The sequence below is a fragment of the Furipterus horrens genome, unplaced genomic scaffold (genome assembly GCF_987537825.1).
Source record: "Furipterus horrens unplaced genomic scaffold, mFurHor1.1.pri manual_scaffold_17, whole genome shotgun sequence".
Taxonomy (NCBI): domain Eukaryota; kingdom Metazoa; phylum Chordata; class Mammalia; order Chiroptera; family Furipteridae; genus Furipterus; species Furipterus horrens.
This window is the reverse complement of record NW_028327187.1, coordinates 75,612,843-75,627,764: the sequence shown is the minus strand read 5'-3', so window position 1 is coordinate 75,627,764 and position 14,922 is coordinate 75,612,843. Positions and strand designations below refer to the sequence as shown.

General features: G+C 42.3%; 1 protein-coding gene across 3 annotated transcripts in view; it reads left to right on the top strand.

Annotated features, from left to right (window-relative positions):
- Positions 1–3,517: 3,517 nt before the first annotated feature.
- MPP1 (MAGUK p55 scaffold protein 1) overlaps positions 3,518–14,922 on the top strand; it is a 36,137-nt gene continuing 24,732 nt past the window's right edge. For 2 of the 3 annotated variants that reach the window (XM_090264495.1, XM_090264493.1), the window contains exon 1: positions 3,519–3,771. In XM_090264495.1, coding sequence (XP_090120621.1) covers positions 3,670–3,771 — 102 coding nt within the window. In that variant the 5' untranslated portion in view covers positions 3,519–3,669. Of the gene's footprint in view, positions 3,772–14,922 lie in introns of all 3 variants that reach the window. The other variant, XM_090264494.1, reaches the window with a different exon arrangement.

The following is a 14,922-nucleotide window of genomic DNA, read 5'->3' as shown; positions in this document are numbered from 1 at the left end:
AATGAAGACTTCTTTAGAAAGTTATTGTGTTTCTGTTAGGCATCTAGGGGCTCGGTCAGTCAATAAATCACTTAAATTATCCACTTAAGGTTTGTCAGTCCACCCAGTATTGTGACTTTGGGCTACCAACCAACACAAGGGCCAATCTATACTTATAAAATCTCAAGAGAGGGTTTTTTTTTTTTTGTTTTTTTTTTTTAGCCCTTTGTGGTAGATTCCATTAGTAGTCTTGCAGAAAATAGGTTAGTGGTTGCCAGGGGCTGGGGGAGTGGGGTTGGGGAATGACTAATGAAGAGTATGAGGTTCCCTTTAGGGGTGTTGAAAATGTTCTGAAATTAGATAATGGTGATGGTTGTACAACTCTGTAATTATACTAAAAACCACTTGAATTGTTCACTTTAAATGGATGGATTTTATGGAAAGAGAAAAAGACAGAAACTATTTCTCTAAGTATTTATATCAATCACTACAGTTACTTAACATATAACACTGGGAAAATTGGATCCAGTTTATACCCCTCAAACTCAGTGAACAGACTCATGGAGGCTCTGACTCCAGCACTTCTTGACTCAGCACTGAACTGTGACATGTGGGATCTGACTCCTAGTGACAGCCAGGACCAAAGTAACATAACTCAGAGGTGTGGGGAAACTAACACCCATTTGAGTAAATTTTGACCAGTGAGAGAGATGAGGTCAAAACCTGCTGGGAGATCAAATCCTTCCCCTTCCTTGAAAGTTATGCTTCAGGCTTTGTTTTCCCATGAACCCAGAAACCAATCTTCCAGCTATAAAATCTTGTCTTGGACCAGTCCTCAAAGGAGGCCTGCTTCATTGGGAGGTGAGAAAAATGAAGAATTGTTTGGCTCAGGAGGAGCAAGGCCATGTGTACTACTGGTTCTCTTCCTGGACAAAAAAGGCAGCTCTGGTTCTGAATATTTTTTAAAGATTTTATTTATTTATTTTTAGAGAGAGGGGAAGAGAGGGAGAAAGAGAGGGAAAGAAAGATCAATGCATGGTTGCCCCTCACACACCCCAACCTAGGGACCTGGCCTGCAAACCAGGCATGTGCCCTGACTGGGAATCAAAGCAGTGACACTTTGGTTCATAGGCTGGCACTCAATCCGCTGATCCACACCAGCCAGTGCTGGTTCTGAATATTTTGTATGTGCATAGAGGAAGGCTTCAGAGGTTAGCAACCAAACTGGGGAAGGTTGTCTCCTCTGGGGAGTGGGAAGGAATGAAGGAAGGATTTTTCTCTATTTTATATATTTATGTATCTCTGATTTGATTTCTTCTTGTTTCAGTAATATTTCATTGTGTTAATATACCAAAGTTGATGAACATCTCAGTTGTTCACAAGTTTTTGCTATTAAGAAAAGTGTATTTATGAACTTTGGTGTACATGTCCCCTGCTGTACATATTTAAGAATTTATTGGAGGGTAGATGCATGTTCAATTTTAAGAGATAATGGAGAACTGTTTTTTCTGTTAAGTACCAATGTTTATTCCCACCAGGAATATTCAAGAACTCATACGGATTCATATACTCTCCAACAGTTGGTATTATTAGACCTTTCAATTGTGGATAATTGAATGGGTGTACTGTAGTATTTTATTGTAGTCTTGATTTACATTTCCCTTATCACCAGTGAGGTAGAATATCAGTTCATATACTCATTGGTCATATGTGTTTCTCTGTCAATGAAATGTTTACCCATATTTTTTTACCTATTTCTCTACTGGACTGTTTGAGTCACATATATGACCAATGAGTATATGAACAGATATTCTACCTCATACACATGTATTCATAATAGGAATCCTTTGTCACTTGTGTAATGGAAATATTTTCTCCCAGTGCATACCTAGTCTGTTTTTGCTTTTTGTTTTGGCTTTTTTAAACAAATTTTTGTTATTTATATTAGAACGAGGGGAAGGAAGGAGAGAGAGGAAGAGAAACATCAATGTGAGAGAGGAACATCGATGGGTTGTCTCTCTTACATGCTTCAACCAGGCACCTGGCTCACAACCCAGGCATGTGCCCAGAGAAGGAATGAAACCAGGAGATCTTTTGCTTTGTGTGATGATGCGCAACCCACTGAGCCACATCGGTCAGGGCTTTGATTTATCTTTTGATGAGTAAAATTTCTTAATGTTAACAAAATCAAAGTTATCAATATTCTGTCTTATTGTCAATGGTTTGTCTGCATTGTTTAATAAATCTTCCATCTCAAAGTCTAAAAGTTGTTTGCTGATGTTTACTGTCAAGAACTTTAAAGCTGTGTTTATGACATTTAAGTCCTTCATCTATCTGGAATAGATTTTGTGTGCATGTTTACGGCATGGAGCAGGATTACAATTTCATCTCCTTCAGTATAAATAACCATTTTCTAGCTTCATTTAATGAAAAGTGCCTCTTTACTTACCTAAAATGCCACCTCTATCATATACCACAGTTTTACACATGAAAGAGTATGTTTCTGCAGTCCCTCACCTATCCCTTTGCTTGGTCTATACTGCACCAGTATCACACTCTTAATTTTGAGATCTCTCTCTCTCTCACCCCCCCACTCTGTGTGTGTGTGTGTGTGTGTTTGTGTGTGTGTGTGTGTGTGTCTTTGCCTTCTATAGTCCCTTTAGGGTAATCTTGGGGAATGGAGCTGTCAATCATGTCAGCTCAGCCTCTTAACAGACAAAAGTGGGCCTCTGGCTACAAACTCTTGCCCTTGGATTTTCTCCTGTTAGTTGAGTTACTGGAAGATCCAAATAAGATTACATAGAGTAATGAACTACTTAAAATACTTTGGGGTTAAAAAAAATACTGTGATGTTACTCGGTTGGTGTAAAGGAGACCAGGTTTTTTACCAGGTAAAGCTGTCTACAGACGGTGAACAGCCCTGAGCCCTGCTAAGTCCAGTAAAAAGATTTTTTTTTTTAACGTCTCTAAGCGCTAGGACGCTAAGGAATCCTGCTCTGGGATTCCTAAGGAATGTCGTCTCCCTTTGCTTCCACTGATCTGTCAAGAATTTTGAGGCATCAGCAGAAGGTGTGGCCTAAGGCAAATAAAAACAGTTTGCTTCGGGAGGCAATCAGGTCTTTCATCATTGGATAGCAATGTATATGTGCTGCCAAAACGAGCACTGAACAGCAGTGCAAATGACAAAGTAATCACCAGCACAGGCACCTTAAAGGCATTTTGGCAATGACTTGTACCCGCATCCATTTATGGGTAGAGCCTGGAGTCGAAAGGGAGGCATTCGCGGCCCCTAGATGCTTTCCTGCTATCCCCACAAATTTGGCCAGGGAGCGGGCTATGCGTTCACCTAGCGCGCAGCTGAGGGCTCCTGCGCTGTTTTGGAGCTCAAGAGCCTCAGGAATTCAGCCACAACGGCCTTGACAAGAGTTGTGCCTCCTTGTGGCCCTCAGAAACCAAGAGACGGGCGCCGCGGGGGGTCGGGCGTAGGCGGTTCAGGGGCGGGGCGAGAGTGGCAGTGGGCCGGGCGCCCGCGGGGTGGAGACTGGCCCAGCCGCGCTGTCTCCGCCGCCCTCGCCGCCCTTGCCGCCTTAGCTGCCCCGCAGACATCCGGCCCTCGCAAGCCAAGCTTCTGCCTGGCTCCTACTCTTTGCGTCCCCGTGTCTCCGCGTCTTCGCGTCCGGCTCCCGCAAGATGACGCTCAAGGCAAGCAAGGGCGAGAGCGGGAGCAGCATGCGTACAGCACTCTCCGACCTCTACCTGGAGCACTTGCTGCAGAAGCGCAGCAGACCCGAGGTGAGTGGGCTCCGTGGGTCCCCAGGGCGCGGGGTGCAGAGCCAGCACTCGGCCGCGCCGCCCACTTCGGGACCTCCTCCGTCTGCAGCCCTGTCTCTGGGGGGCCTGCCCTCGGGGTCCTGGCCCGAGGTGAAGGCCGCCCTGGCCGGCAGCATGTGCGGAGTTTTGGGTGCGGTGGGTGGTTGCCCCCAGCAACCGTTCTATGTGGGAATCAGGACAGGCCGGGGCCCGGACGGAGTGCTTATTAAGGTCAAGGAAAACTTCTTCGTGGACGGAAGTCATTGTAACAGAAAGACTTTAAGGAACAGATCCAAGAGTAGATCTGATTCGTTGGTGTTGAAATGCTTGTGTTTGGTCAGCAGAAAGGATTGTAAAAGCCAGCTCTGGCTCTAAAGTGCTCACTCACTGTCCCTCTGCATTTAGGCAGAACCCCTGTGCTAGTGTGCAAATGCAGTAGCCTGTGTGTACTTGTGGGTGGACAAGGAATGCAAGGATTTCAGAAGTAATGCTGCCCTATAATTCCTATAATGACTTGTAATACCTGTTAACCTCAGTCCTCAAAGATGCCCGCAGGGGAGGTTGATCATTTTCTTATTTCTCTTAGTTCTGGGTATGGGTTGGACCCAGGAAAGTAAGGTTGTCTCTCAGGGTCTCTCAGGCAGGGATGCAGCCACCAGAATGCTCACTCACTCCTTCACTCATCTGGAGGCTGAAGCTGGCTCTTACTTGGAGCCATCACCCACAAGACATGCCAGTTGCCCTTTCCTGTAGCCTGGCCTTCCTCACGGGTATGGATGGTGGCCAGGTACCAATGAATGTCCAGAGAGAGAGAGAAAGAGAATCCAACTGTGTGCAGTCTTTTTCTGTCTGGCTCCTTTCACTCAGCATAACCTGAGCCCCATTTATAACTCCATGACCAGACCTTGTGTAAACCATATGGGCAGGTTTTGAGAGATTATCTGCCTTTTTGAAAAGAGGCCCTGTCGCGACAAGAGTTACATTGTGGGTGCACTGTCTGAGTAAACAGCAGTTTTTGTGGAGCTGTGAGTTTATCCTAAAATACTGAATAGTTTATGGGTTAGCCATTTGTGTTGTTGTTATTAAAGGATTTGAAGAAGCTGAAAAAAGAAAACTTACTAAAGCCCTGAATGAAATATTATAGCATCCAGATCTGCCAAGATGTGGACATTGGAGGGAGAATATCCACATGGTAACTGATGGCTTGACCCTACTGATTCTTATTTTGTGAGGTTTACCTTCCCTTTGAGATTCTTACCAGTCTTTTCTGTGAACACTAGACTCTACCTCTCACTTGCTGTGTGGCCTTGGGCAAGCTGCTGGAACTCTCCTGCCTTAAGTTTCTCTTCTCTGTAAATGGACCTGCTTGGAGGGTTGTGGTGATGTTGACCTGAAGTAATACTTGTCAGGCACTTCAGACCACACTGGGAAATTGAACCACACTGAAACATCCAACATCCCTCTAAGAGTTGCCTGTCCATCCAGTAGCAGTCAACATGTTTTCCTACCCTGGCAAGAAGTAGGAAAACCTCTGCAGAAGTTGTTGGTTTTAATGGAGTTCATAAAATTATGTTGCTGAAGGCTTCATTAAAGAGATTACTTTGTGTAAAAGTTCTCAAGACTCAAAACCCAAAGTTTTACTTTTCACCATAGTCCACATTGAATACTGTATTGTCAAATGATAATTTGAACTGTAGCATATCTTCCAAATTTAATTAGTGCTCCTTCCTTGGAGAAACTAATTTTTTAAGCTCTCTCTGGTCTTGTTCTTTACAGTAGTATCCATTAGTGCACATAAAATTGATTGTTAAATTCCTAATACTACTTTTCTCTTCAGTCTTACTCGAAGCAGCACTTTTCCCATGACCTGGCATTAAATAGGTCGAGAATCCCTGAAACTTCACGCAGGCCTATCCCACATCAAAAAATGAACTAAAAATAAGTCAGGCCCAGGCGAGTTTTCACTGAGAAAACCTGCCTATTGATTCTTAAGCCATCAGGTACAGCATTACTACACACTGGTCATCATTCATGCTGGCCTGCTATGTACCAGCGTGATGAGGGGCTAAGAAGTCAATACGTGAGAACACAGAGGCAGGTGTAGGGTGCTGTGAAGCTGTTGGAGCCTGAGTCTTTTCTTTTCACAGAAAGGATAATAGAAAATAAAGTGCATTTTCAAATTATTTATTCCTCTCCCCCACTTTCCCAGTACAAGGTGTGGTCTCAGCCTATGTGACTCCTTCCCTTATAGGAACTTTGTGACTGCCTTCAAAACTAAATGACTTGGTATACCTTGCAGATAATAATCTGATGTCTTTTTTGACTACTTGGAGGCTAAGTACATTAAAGTTTTATCATGTAAATCCTAGTCAATGTTTTACATTAGAGAAGATAACTTTTTCTAACTCATTTCTTCTCTGACATTGAATTAGATATTCCAGGTCAAAATCAATTCCCTTAAATCAGAGTTTTTCTGACCTTGACATTATTGACATTTTGGGTTTAGTAATTCTTTGTTGGGAAAAGTAATACCTGTCCCCCTCCCCAGTTGTGACAATCAAAAATGTCTTGAAACCTTGCCAAATGTACCCTGGGGCAAGGAAGATGAAATCAGTTGACATTTCATTGATGTGGAGATTGTCTCTAAGCAGTGACTTGCTCAAAACTTTCAGTGTTGTTAAAAAAGGAAGACCCTGGGTATGGAATGTAGAAAGGCAAGAGTAAATAACCAAATTTCCAAAAACAGCTGAGGGAGGGGAAGTAACCCCAGACGTGGGAAACAGGAAGAAAAACTCTAAATTATAGGAAACCAGAATACAACTTTCGTAACATGGAGTTTTCTTTTCTGGGTCTTCACTTTTTCTTTTTTCCTACCTATAAGGAAATATACATGAACAAAATACATATATGTTTTTGCTCAAAAGTCACCTTTCCTGCAAGGTCTATACTGGACACCCTATTTAAAATTGCAAACCCCCTTACCCCATTTCTGCCCTATTTTCCTCCATAGCACATACCAACTTTGGATATCCTGTCCAATGTGCAGATTATTTAGTAGCTGAATCTGCCCACTAGAACCCACTTTGTGAGCACAGGGTCTTGCCTTTTACTCATTGCTGTATCCCAAGCACTTGCATATATCCTCCTAAGATGAGTACTGGTCCTCTCATGGGGATTCCACCTATCACGGGGCTCAGCTTGCCCAAATGTGTGGAGAAAAATCCCTCCTGACACTTGGACTCCAGGTGAGTAGATGACTAGGGAGCCAAAGGTGCCCTGCAGTTCTGAAAGGAAAGAACGTCCATTAACACCCTTTTGCGCCCCTAACATAAAGGCCACCTCTGTGCTGTGCACTTAGGGAAGTGCTGTGCCTGCATTCTCTCCTTCAACCCTCACAAACTCTGAAGCCCATGCTCATAAGTCCTAGAGTTTGAAACTTGCTAGTCCTTTAACGTCAGACAAGTTTCTAAACCATTTCACACAGAATGGGGAAGAGGATTTCATGAATGGTGTATGTACACAGTCCAGGTGCTCATTTAATGGCAGTATCTGGCTTATGCAGTCCTGTGTTTCTTTCTGTGTGGAGCTACTTGAGTTTCCTGTTTTCCTTCAGTGGAAGGAGAAGCCTTTGCCTGTGTACATAGTACACTGGGTAGATAAAAGCGCATTGGAAAAGGATCTTTAGAGACTTGGCCTTTGGATTGATGTATGTGTTCTCAAATGGATTTACTGCCTGAAAAACAATGCACCTAGTTAATGTATAATTTTAAGTCAGTACTTGCCAGAAAGTCTTGGCTCTTAGTTCTTCCTCTCCCCCAAACCCTTTTCCTCAGCTCTTGGTCATTTGTGGTTAAACAGTGCTAATCTCTTTCTAATGCCTTGGAGCACTCTTTGTTTTCTCATAGTTGTCTTGTTTTTTCCCCCAAAGTGGAATAGAATCTTGCTAGGGCAAAGAGTGGGGTGTTTGCATGTCCGCTGGGCCCTGGGCTGTGGGAGGGTGGCAGTTGTTGTGGGGCAGTTCCCAGGGTCTTCCCTCTGGTGATTGCTCACCTTCATGGTCTGGGCCTTTTCCTAAGTCTCTTTGCCACTGTGGGGTTGGCAAAGAGCGTAACAGTAGGCTGAACTATGTTCCTTCCCATGTCACTGTCCCTCTTTTGTAATTCAGTTGTTTGAGTGAGAAAACCAACTTTAATTGCCCCTGCTTTATTCACTCTTCCCTACCACCCCCCAGTTTGTTTTTCATCTCTTTTTTTAATCCCAACTTCCTTTGACCAACAACCTCTGCCCTTTAAACCCTGTTGCAGATGTTTCCTCCGAAGGGAGTTTCAGAGCAGCAGCCTTGCCACTCCAGCAGTTTGTGAGATTAAAGGCCAAGAGGTTGCAGAGCAAAGGCCAGACATACAGTCATGTTTACTCCCCAGTTTCTCCTGAATCTGAACAGTCGTTACGCAGTCACTCCACCTTGCCTGTCATTGGTAGGGGGCAGGCCCACCAGAGCCCTGGGGCTTCCCAAGTCCACTAGAGATGAGGGTGCTAATTTTGAAGTTGTGAAGGGAACTGTTTGTCAACGTTGCTCATGTCACTTACCAGTCACATGGTGGTGTGGTGGTGATGATGGTAGCAAAACTGAAAAAACAGCAGCACATGCATGCATGCCTTGGTAGCCATTCATGTCATCAGTGAATGCTGAACAAGCTCCTGTTAGAGCTGGGCACTGTTCCAGGTGCCTGGGTCCATGGGTGAAGACAACAGGCAAAGAGCTCTGCCTGTGTGGGACTTAAATTCCAGCTTGGGGAGACAAAATAAAGAGAATACACAAGTAAAACATACATAGCACATTGAAATGTATTACCAGCTGTGCAAAGAATGCAAGTTAAAAGAGATAAAGGAGCCAGGACAGGTGCCTGGTATGTGGCACTGGGACTGGATGAACAGGTGGAACAGATTGCAGTGTAAGTGGTTAACCTGAACAAGTTAGTTATCCTGAGTCAAAGGCAAATATCTTCCCCTTTCTCCTAAGCCCAGTCTCTCCTAGTTGTGCAGCAGGCAGACTGGGATGTAGCTTCATCAGGCAGAACTTGCGTCTGAATCCCAGTTCTTTTGTCTTTGCCTCCTATTGAAGAGCAGACTTCCCTTCGTCCTTCCTCAGGACTTCCTGTCTTCTTGCCCTCTTTCCCCTGTAGGTGCCATCCTCACTATTTAGAAAGCTTCTGCAAGGCTCCATTTGCTAGTTTTGAAGAAAGCTGACAACCTTGGTCTGTGGCCTTTGAGCACTTACAGTCTAAGACAATCTTAAACTCAACAGAGGATATCTTTCCCGTTTATCATTTATGTTGGATTAATGAATGAATGAGGATATCGTATCATAGTGAGATGCTTGCTGAAGGGCAGAGACCATGCTTAACTATGTCAAGCTCCCTTGCACTTAATGTAGTCTCAGACAAACAGATTGAATTAAGTAATCAATCGCCTTTATTCTCTGTGTGTACATGTACACACAGACATCAAGTGTAAGTGTATGTCTGCATATTCTTGCTGCTACAATTCTCTGTAGTGAGGAGATAAAGGGGGCTAGTTGAAGGAGTTTGCTGTAAGGTGTGGTCTAGGAGCCACTAGCCCTTCTTTTTTGAGAGAAGTTTCATTGAAGACAGGCCCTAGGGAAGGTTTAGTAAGCTGGGTAGAGTGTGTCTTAGGAAGACAGGGTGGCTCAGGGACAACTTCATGGTGGAGAAGATTGTGCTTTGCTTTTGAAAGCCTTACTATTGCATGTTGGTTCTTTACTTACCATGTTGGAGGTTTCCGTTTACCTTAGTCATCATTTATAACTTCTGGGTGAGTATGATAGTGACTCTTAGTCATCATGAAGGGGAATGACTTGATAGATAAGCACATTTGAAAGGCCAATCTTTGGGATAGCAACTTTTGAACTTTTCTGACTGGAATGTATTTTGCCTCTGATAAGCTTGCCTGAGTCCTTAATTTAAAGGCTGACATGTTAAAATCAATCTTTATAATAAAGCTGAGTAAGAATTTTATCTGCCTCATCTAGGTACACTATCATGTAGGCTTCTCACCCTTTCAAAGGTCATTTTGTGTTCTGTGGACTGAGACTTTCTAATCTGTCATTATTTAGAACATTATATACAGGGTTCACCAAGTCTGAAAATGTAGGTGAATCATCATAAGTGGTTTATTGATGGTACATTACAGCATATGATAAAATAATATGATCCATGTTCCCAAACCACCTCTGTACTGCTATCGTTACTAACACAAGTGGTAGTTGCTAATAAACCCATAAAATTAATTTCCAAGTTTGGTTTTTCAGCTTTGTCAGCCCCACAATTACGAGTGATAACAGATTCATAAGTCAAGGTCAAAGAAGGTCCTTAATTTTATTTCATGCTTTAATTAGAAATGTGAGATTTGAGCTCATAATTTTTGGCAGCAATTATTCAATCGGTGGTCCTTGATTTCCTCATTCTTTTTTTTTTAAAGGATTTGTTTTTGTTTTGTTTTGTTTACATTTTATTTATTTATTTTCAGAGAAATGGAGAGGGAGGGAGAAAGAGAGGGAGAGAAACATCACTGTGTGGTTGCCTCTCACGCACCCCCAACTGGGGACCTGGCATGCAACCTAGTCATGTGCCCTGACTGGGAATCGAACCAGTGACACTTGGTTCGCAGGCCGACAGATTTCCTCATTCTCGACTCTATGTGTAATACATGCACATGGTAAAAACATACAAATAATACAGATGGTTAATTTGGGAAAAGCAATTCTTCCAACTTTATGCTGCTTTTCCTCTGGTTTTTTTGAATCTACTTAGAGAGATATTTGATCTCATGCCTTTTAAGTGGATCTGTAGCAGTAGCTACCTAACTTTGAAAAGCTTTAACCACATGGTCCCAGGCCACCATGGGCAACACTTTGAGGAACTGTTTGGTCGCTGTGTATCATGGCCTCTTACTTTCCCATCTCAGAATATGAGTGGGAATCTCATAGTCTGAAAACTGGTACTGTATACTGCATATTTCTCAAGGATGTGTTCCCTATACCCATTCTTTGGTACTAATCTTTCTTAGTTATAGTTCTTTGGTTGCAAACAAGGGCTACTTGCCAGCCATTCTGCTAGTTATTTTATGCAACAGGCTCAACTCTACTAGGAGCTCAATAACAGTACAGCATTAAAACCATGGATTTGACATTTTGTATGATGTGTGAGTATAGTTCTATGTCATTTTATCATGTGTAAATGTACATAACCACCACTACAATCAACATAGACAGGATAGATTGAATAGCTCAATCACCACAAAGACTTCCCTGGTGCTACCCCTTTATAGTCACATCTCCCCTCATTTCCACCATCCCTAACCCTTGGCAACCACTAATCTGTTCTCCATCTCTATAATTTTGTCATCTCAAGAACGTTATATGAATGGAATCATATAGTATGCAACTTTTTGAGACTGGCTTTTTTCACTCATCAGAATGCCTTTTAGATCCAATAAGTTATTTGATCTAATAGTTTAATTTTTTTTTTTATTGCTGAGAGGTGTTCCATGGTAAGAATGGATTAGAGTCTGTTAAACTGTTCACCAATTGTAGGCCATTCAGGTTGCTTCCATGTTTCGACTATGAACAAAGCTGTTATGAACCCTCATGTACAGGTTTGGTGTGAACATTTCGTTTTCTTAAGGTTTATTTTATTTATTTATTTTTAGAGAGAGGGAAAGAGAGGGAGAGAAACATCAACGTGTGGTTACCTCTCTCACGCCCCCAACTGGGGACCTGGCCTGCAACCCAGGCATGTGCCCTGACTGGGAGTTGAACTGGCAACCCTTTTGGTTCGTTGGCTGGTGCTCAATCCACTGAGCCACACCAGCCAGGGCTGTGTGAACATTTCTTACCAAACTATCCAGCTCTCTTACCAAATGGCTGTACTATTTTACATTCCCACCAGCAATGGACAAGAGATTCAGTTTCTTCTCATCCTTTTCAGCATTTAGTGTGTTGTCACTATTTTTTAACCTTAGTGATTCTGAGAAGTATATAGTGGTTTCTCATTATGGTTTTAATTTGCATTTCTCCCTGATGATATTCAACATATTTTCATATCCCTCATTTGCCATCCTTTCTTACATATCCTTTTAGTGAGATATCTGTTTGTGTCTTTTGCTCATTTTCAACTAGATTATTTTTATTATCCCATATTGAGCATTCTTTATATACTCCAGATACTAGTCTTTGTTGCATGTGTGGTTTGTAAATGTTTTCTGTCAGTCATAACTTGTCTTTTCATCATCTTCACACAGGCTTTCACAGAGCAAAAGTTTTTATTTTTATTTTTAAGAGGTCCAATTTATCAATTTTTCCTTTTATGGATCTTGCTTTTGGTGCGAGGCATAAGAATTCTTTGTCTAGCCCTAAATATGGACAATTTTCTCCTATGCTTTTTTCTAAAAAATTTTATTGTTGTACGCTTTACTTTTTAGTCCATGATCCATTTTATAAGGTGTGCTGTTTAGGTTAGTGTTTCTTTTTTTGCCTACAGGTATCCGATTGCTCCAGCACTATTTGTTGCAAAGCCTATCCTTCCTCCACTGAATTGCATTTGCACCTTTGTCAAAATCAACTGGGCATATCTGTGTGGGTCTATTTCTGGGTTCTCTATTCTGTTCTATTCATCTATGTGTCTGTACTACACATTCTTGATTAGTTATAATTCTATAAGTTTTGAAACTGTGTGTGCACTGATTCCTTTACTGTCTTTCTTTTCAAAATTGTTTTAGCTGTTCAAGAGCCCGTGCCTTTATATCATGTATATGATTTTTTAAAGTCACTTACAGGTGCTTTTAGTGTAACCTACATGGGTCAAGTGAGTGAAGCTGATTGTGTATAAGAAAAGTAACATCCACCCTGGCTGGGTTGCTCAGTAGGTTGCAGTGTCCTCTCATATACCAAAAGATTATGGGTTCAATTCCCAATTAGGGCATGTACCTAGGTTGTAGGGACATGTACGGGAGGCAGCCATTCAATCTCTCTCTCTCTCTCTCTCTCTCTCTCTCTCTCTCTCTCTCTCTCTCTCTCCCTTCTTCTCTCTCTAGAATCACTGAACATATCCTCCAGGGAGGATTAAATTAAAAAAAAAAAAAAGAAGAAAAGTAATATCCCAGGTGGAGAGGAATCAGCAGCCAACACTTGACTTCTGCACCAGGGAGCAGTAGGGAATGACCTGGAGAACATGTGCCTATCTGCAAGGGGCAGCCACTCAGCATGACCCAACAGCTTTATCCCACTTCTTCCTGATGTTGTTTGGGATGGCAAGATGCCCAACTCATTTTTTTTTTCCTAAAGATCTTATTTATTTTTAGAGAGAGGGGAAGGGAGGGAGAAAGATAGGGAGAGATTGAGAAACATTGATCAGCTATCTCTCGCATGGCCTCCAACTAGGGACCAGGCCCACCATCCAGGCATGTGCCCTGACAGGGAATCAAACCAGCAGCCTTTCAGTTTGCAGGCCAGCACTCATTCCACTGAGCCATCCCAGCCAGGGTGCAACTCAGTTCTTATTTTCTCAGCCCCCTTTGCAACCTAGGGTGACTGTGTTCTATAATTCTGGCTGATGAGGCATGAACAGATGCCCACTGGAGAAGTTCTGGGACAGATGCCACTGTCCTGGCCCTTTTTCCTTCTTCCTGTCTTGAGAGTGAAGCTGAAGGCTCAGTTGGCAGCTTTTCAGGAGATGTTTTCAGCCCAAGCTCATTTTCTTTGCTTTCTCTTAACAGGGACTTTGGAGCCGCAGACTGTTGTGCTCTGCAGAGTGACACAGTTCTCCTCGGCCAGTTCCCCCTCTGTGCACATGTCAGGCTCTGCTGTCTCAACTCTGCTTTGTCAATGCTCATTCCCCCATCTGCTTTCCATCTTCTGGAAAGTTACTGAAATCTCTCATCCCTGGTGACTTCCTCATTTTTTAATGTGTTTCTGTTCCTTGCCCTCTTTGCTCTCATTTAAACAAGATCTGGGGTGCACACTGGTACTTAGGCCGCCAACTGGAACCCGAATCACAGTCACTTATGAAAATTCTATCTCACCAGAATAGAAAGCATTGTATTTTGTGGAGCTTTTAGGAATAATAGATGTTCATTTGCCTGTATAGAAATTAATTGAAACTGAAGGGATGCATGAAATTTTTAATGCTGAACATTTTCTTCAGCAGTATTTTCAGGGTTCTAAATATATCTCAGCACTACCCCACAGATAGACTGGCACAGCATCTTGACAACAGCCCACATTTGTAAGTGGAACACTGAGAGGTCAAGAAATTTGCCCAAAGTTACCCAGCTGTTAGTTAAAAGAGTCAGGACTCAAACACAGACAGTTTGCATATATTTCTGCTAAAATGCATGCCAAAGATTTGTAACCTGTGCTTTTTTCTTTTACTGATGTCTTTTGTTGCAGTAACACATGCACATAGTAAGTAATCTGAAAGATTTAAGTGACAACACAGTGAATACAACTTCCTTCTCACCCCATCCTGTGGTCACCCAATTCTCCTTTCTAGAAGCAACCACTGTTTGTGTCTCCTTCCAGAGATAGTTTATGCACTTATAAGCAAATATGAATATATTCATTTTTCACTGTGTATGCTGATGATAGCATATCTTTCCTCACAGTGGGTTTTTTCCTCTTAATGTATCTTCAAGGTTGACCTCAGAATGTCTTTTTCATTGCTACCTAGTGTCTTTATGCCAGGATACCCCCATAAGATACAGCGTTAACTATATTATTGAGTCATCTACTATAGAGAAACTTGAACTTATGTGGGGTTGTGTGCTTCCATGTATCATAAATTGAATTTATAAATATAACCCGATCTTAGACAATTCTGTTTTAATAGTAGTGCCATATGACTTGGTGTCATGTGAACCTAGTAGCTACACAAGGCAGTTTCTCTTTCTCAGTACTTCCCTCATTTGAGGCCACTCTGTAACTAACACTACCTCAAATGTCACCATCTTATCAGAGTAGAAACTCTTAGAAAGGATGAAGTAAATTAAAATTAAAATATTATTTATTTTTGTATTATGCTAAGTGATATAAGCCAGGCGGTAAAAGACAAATACCAT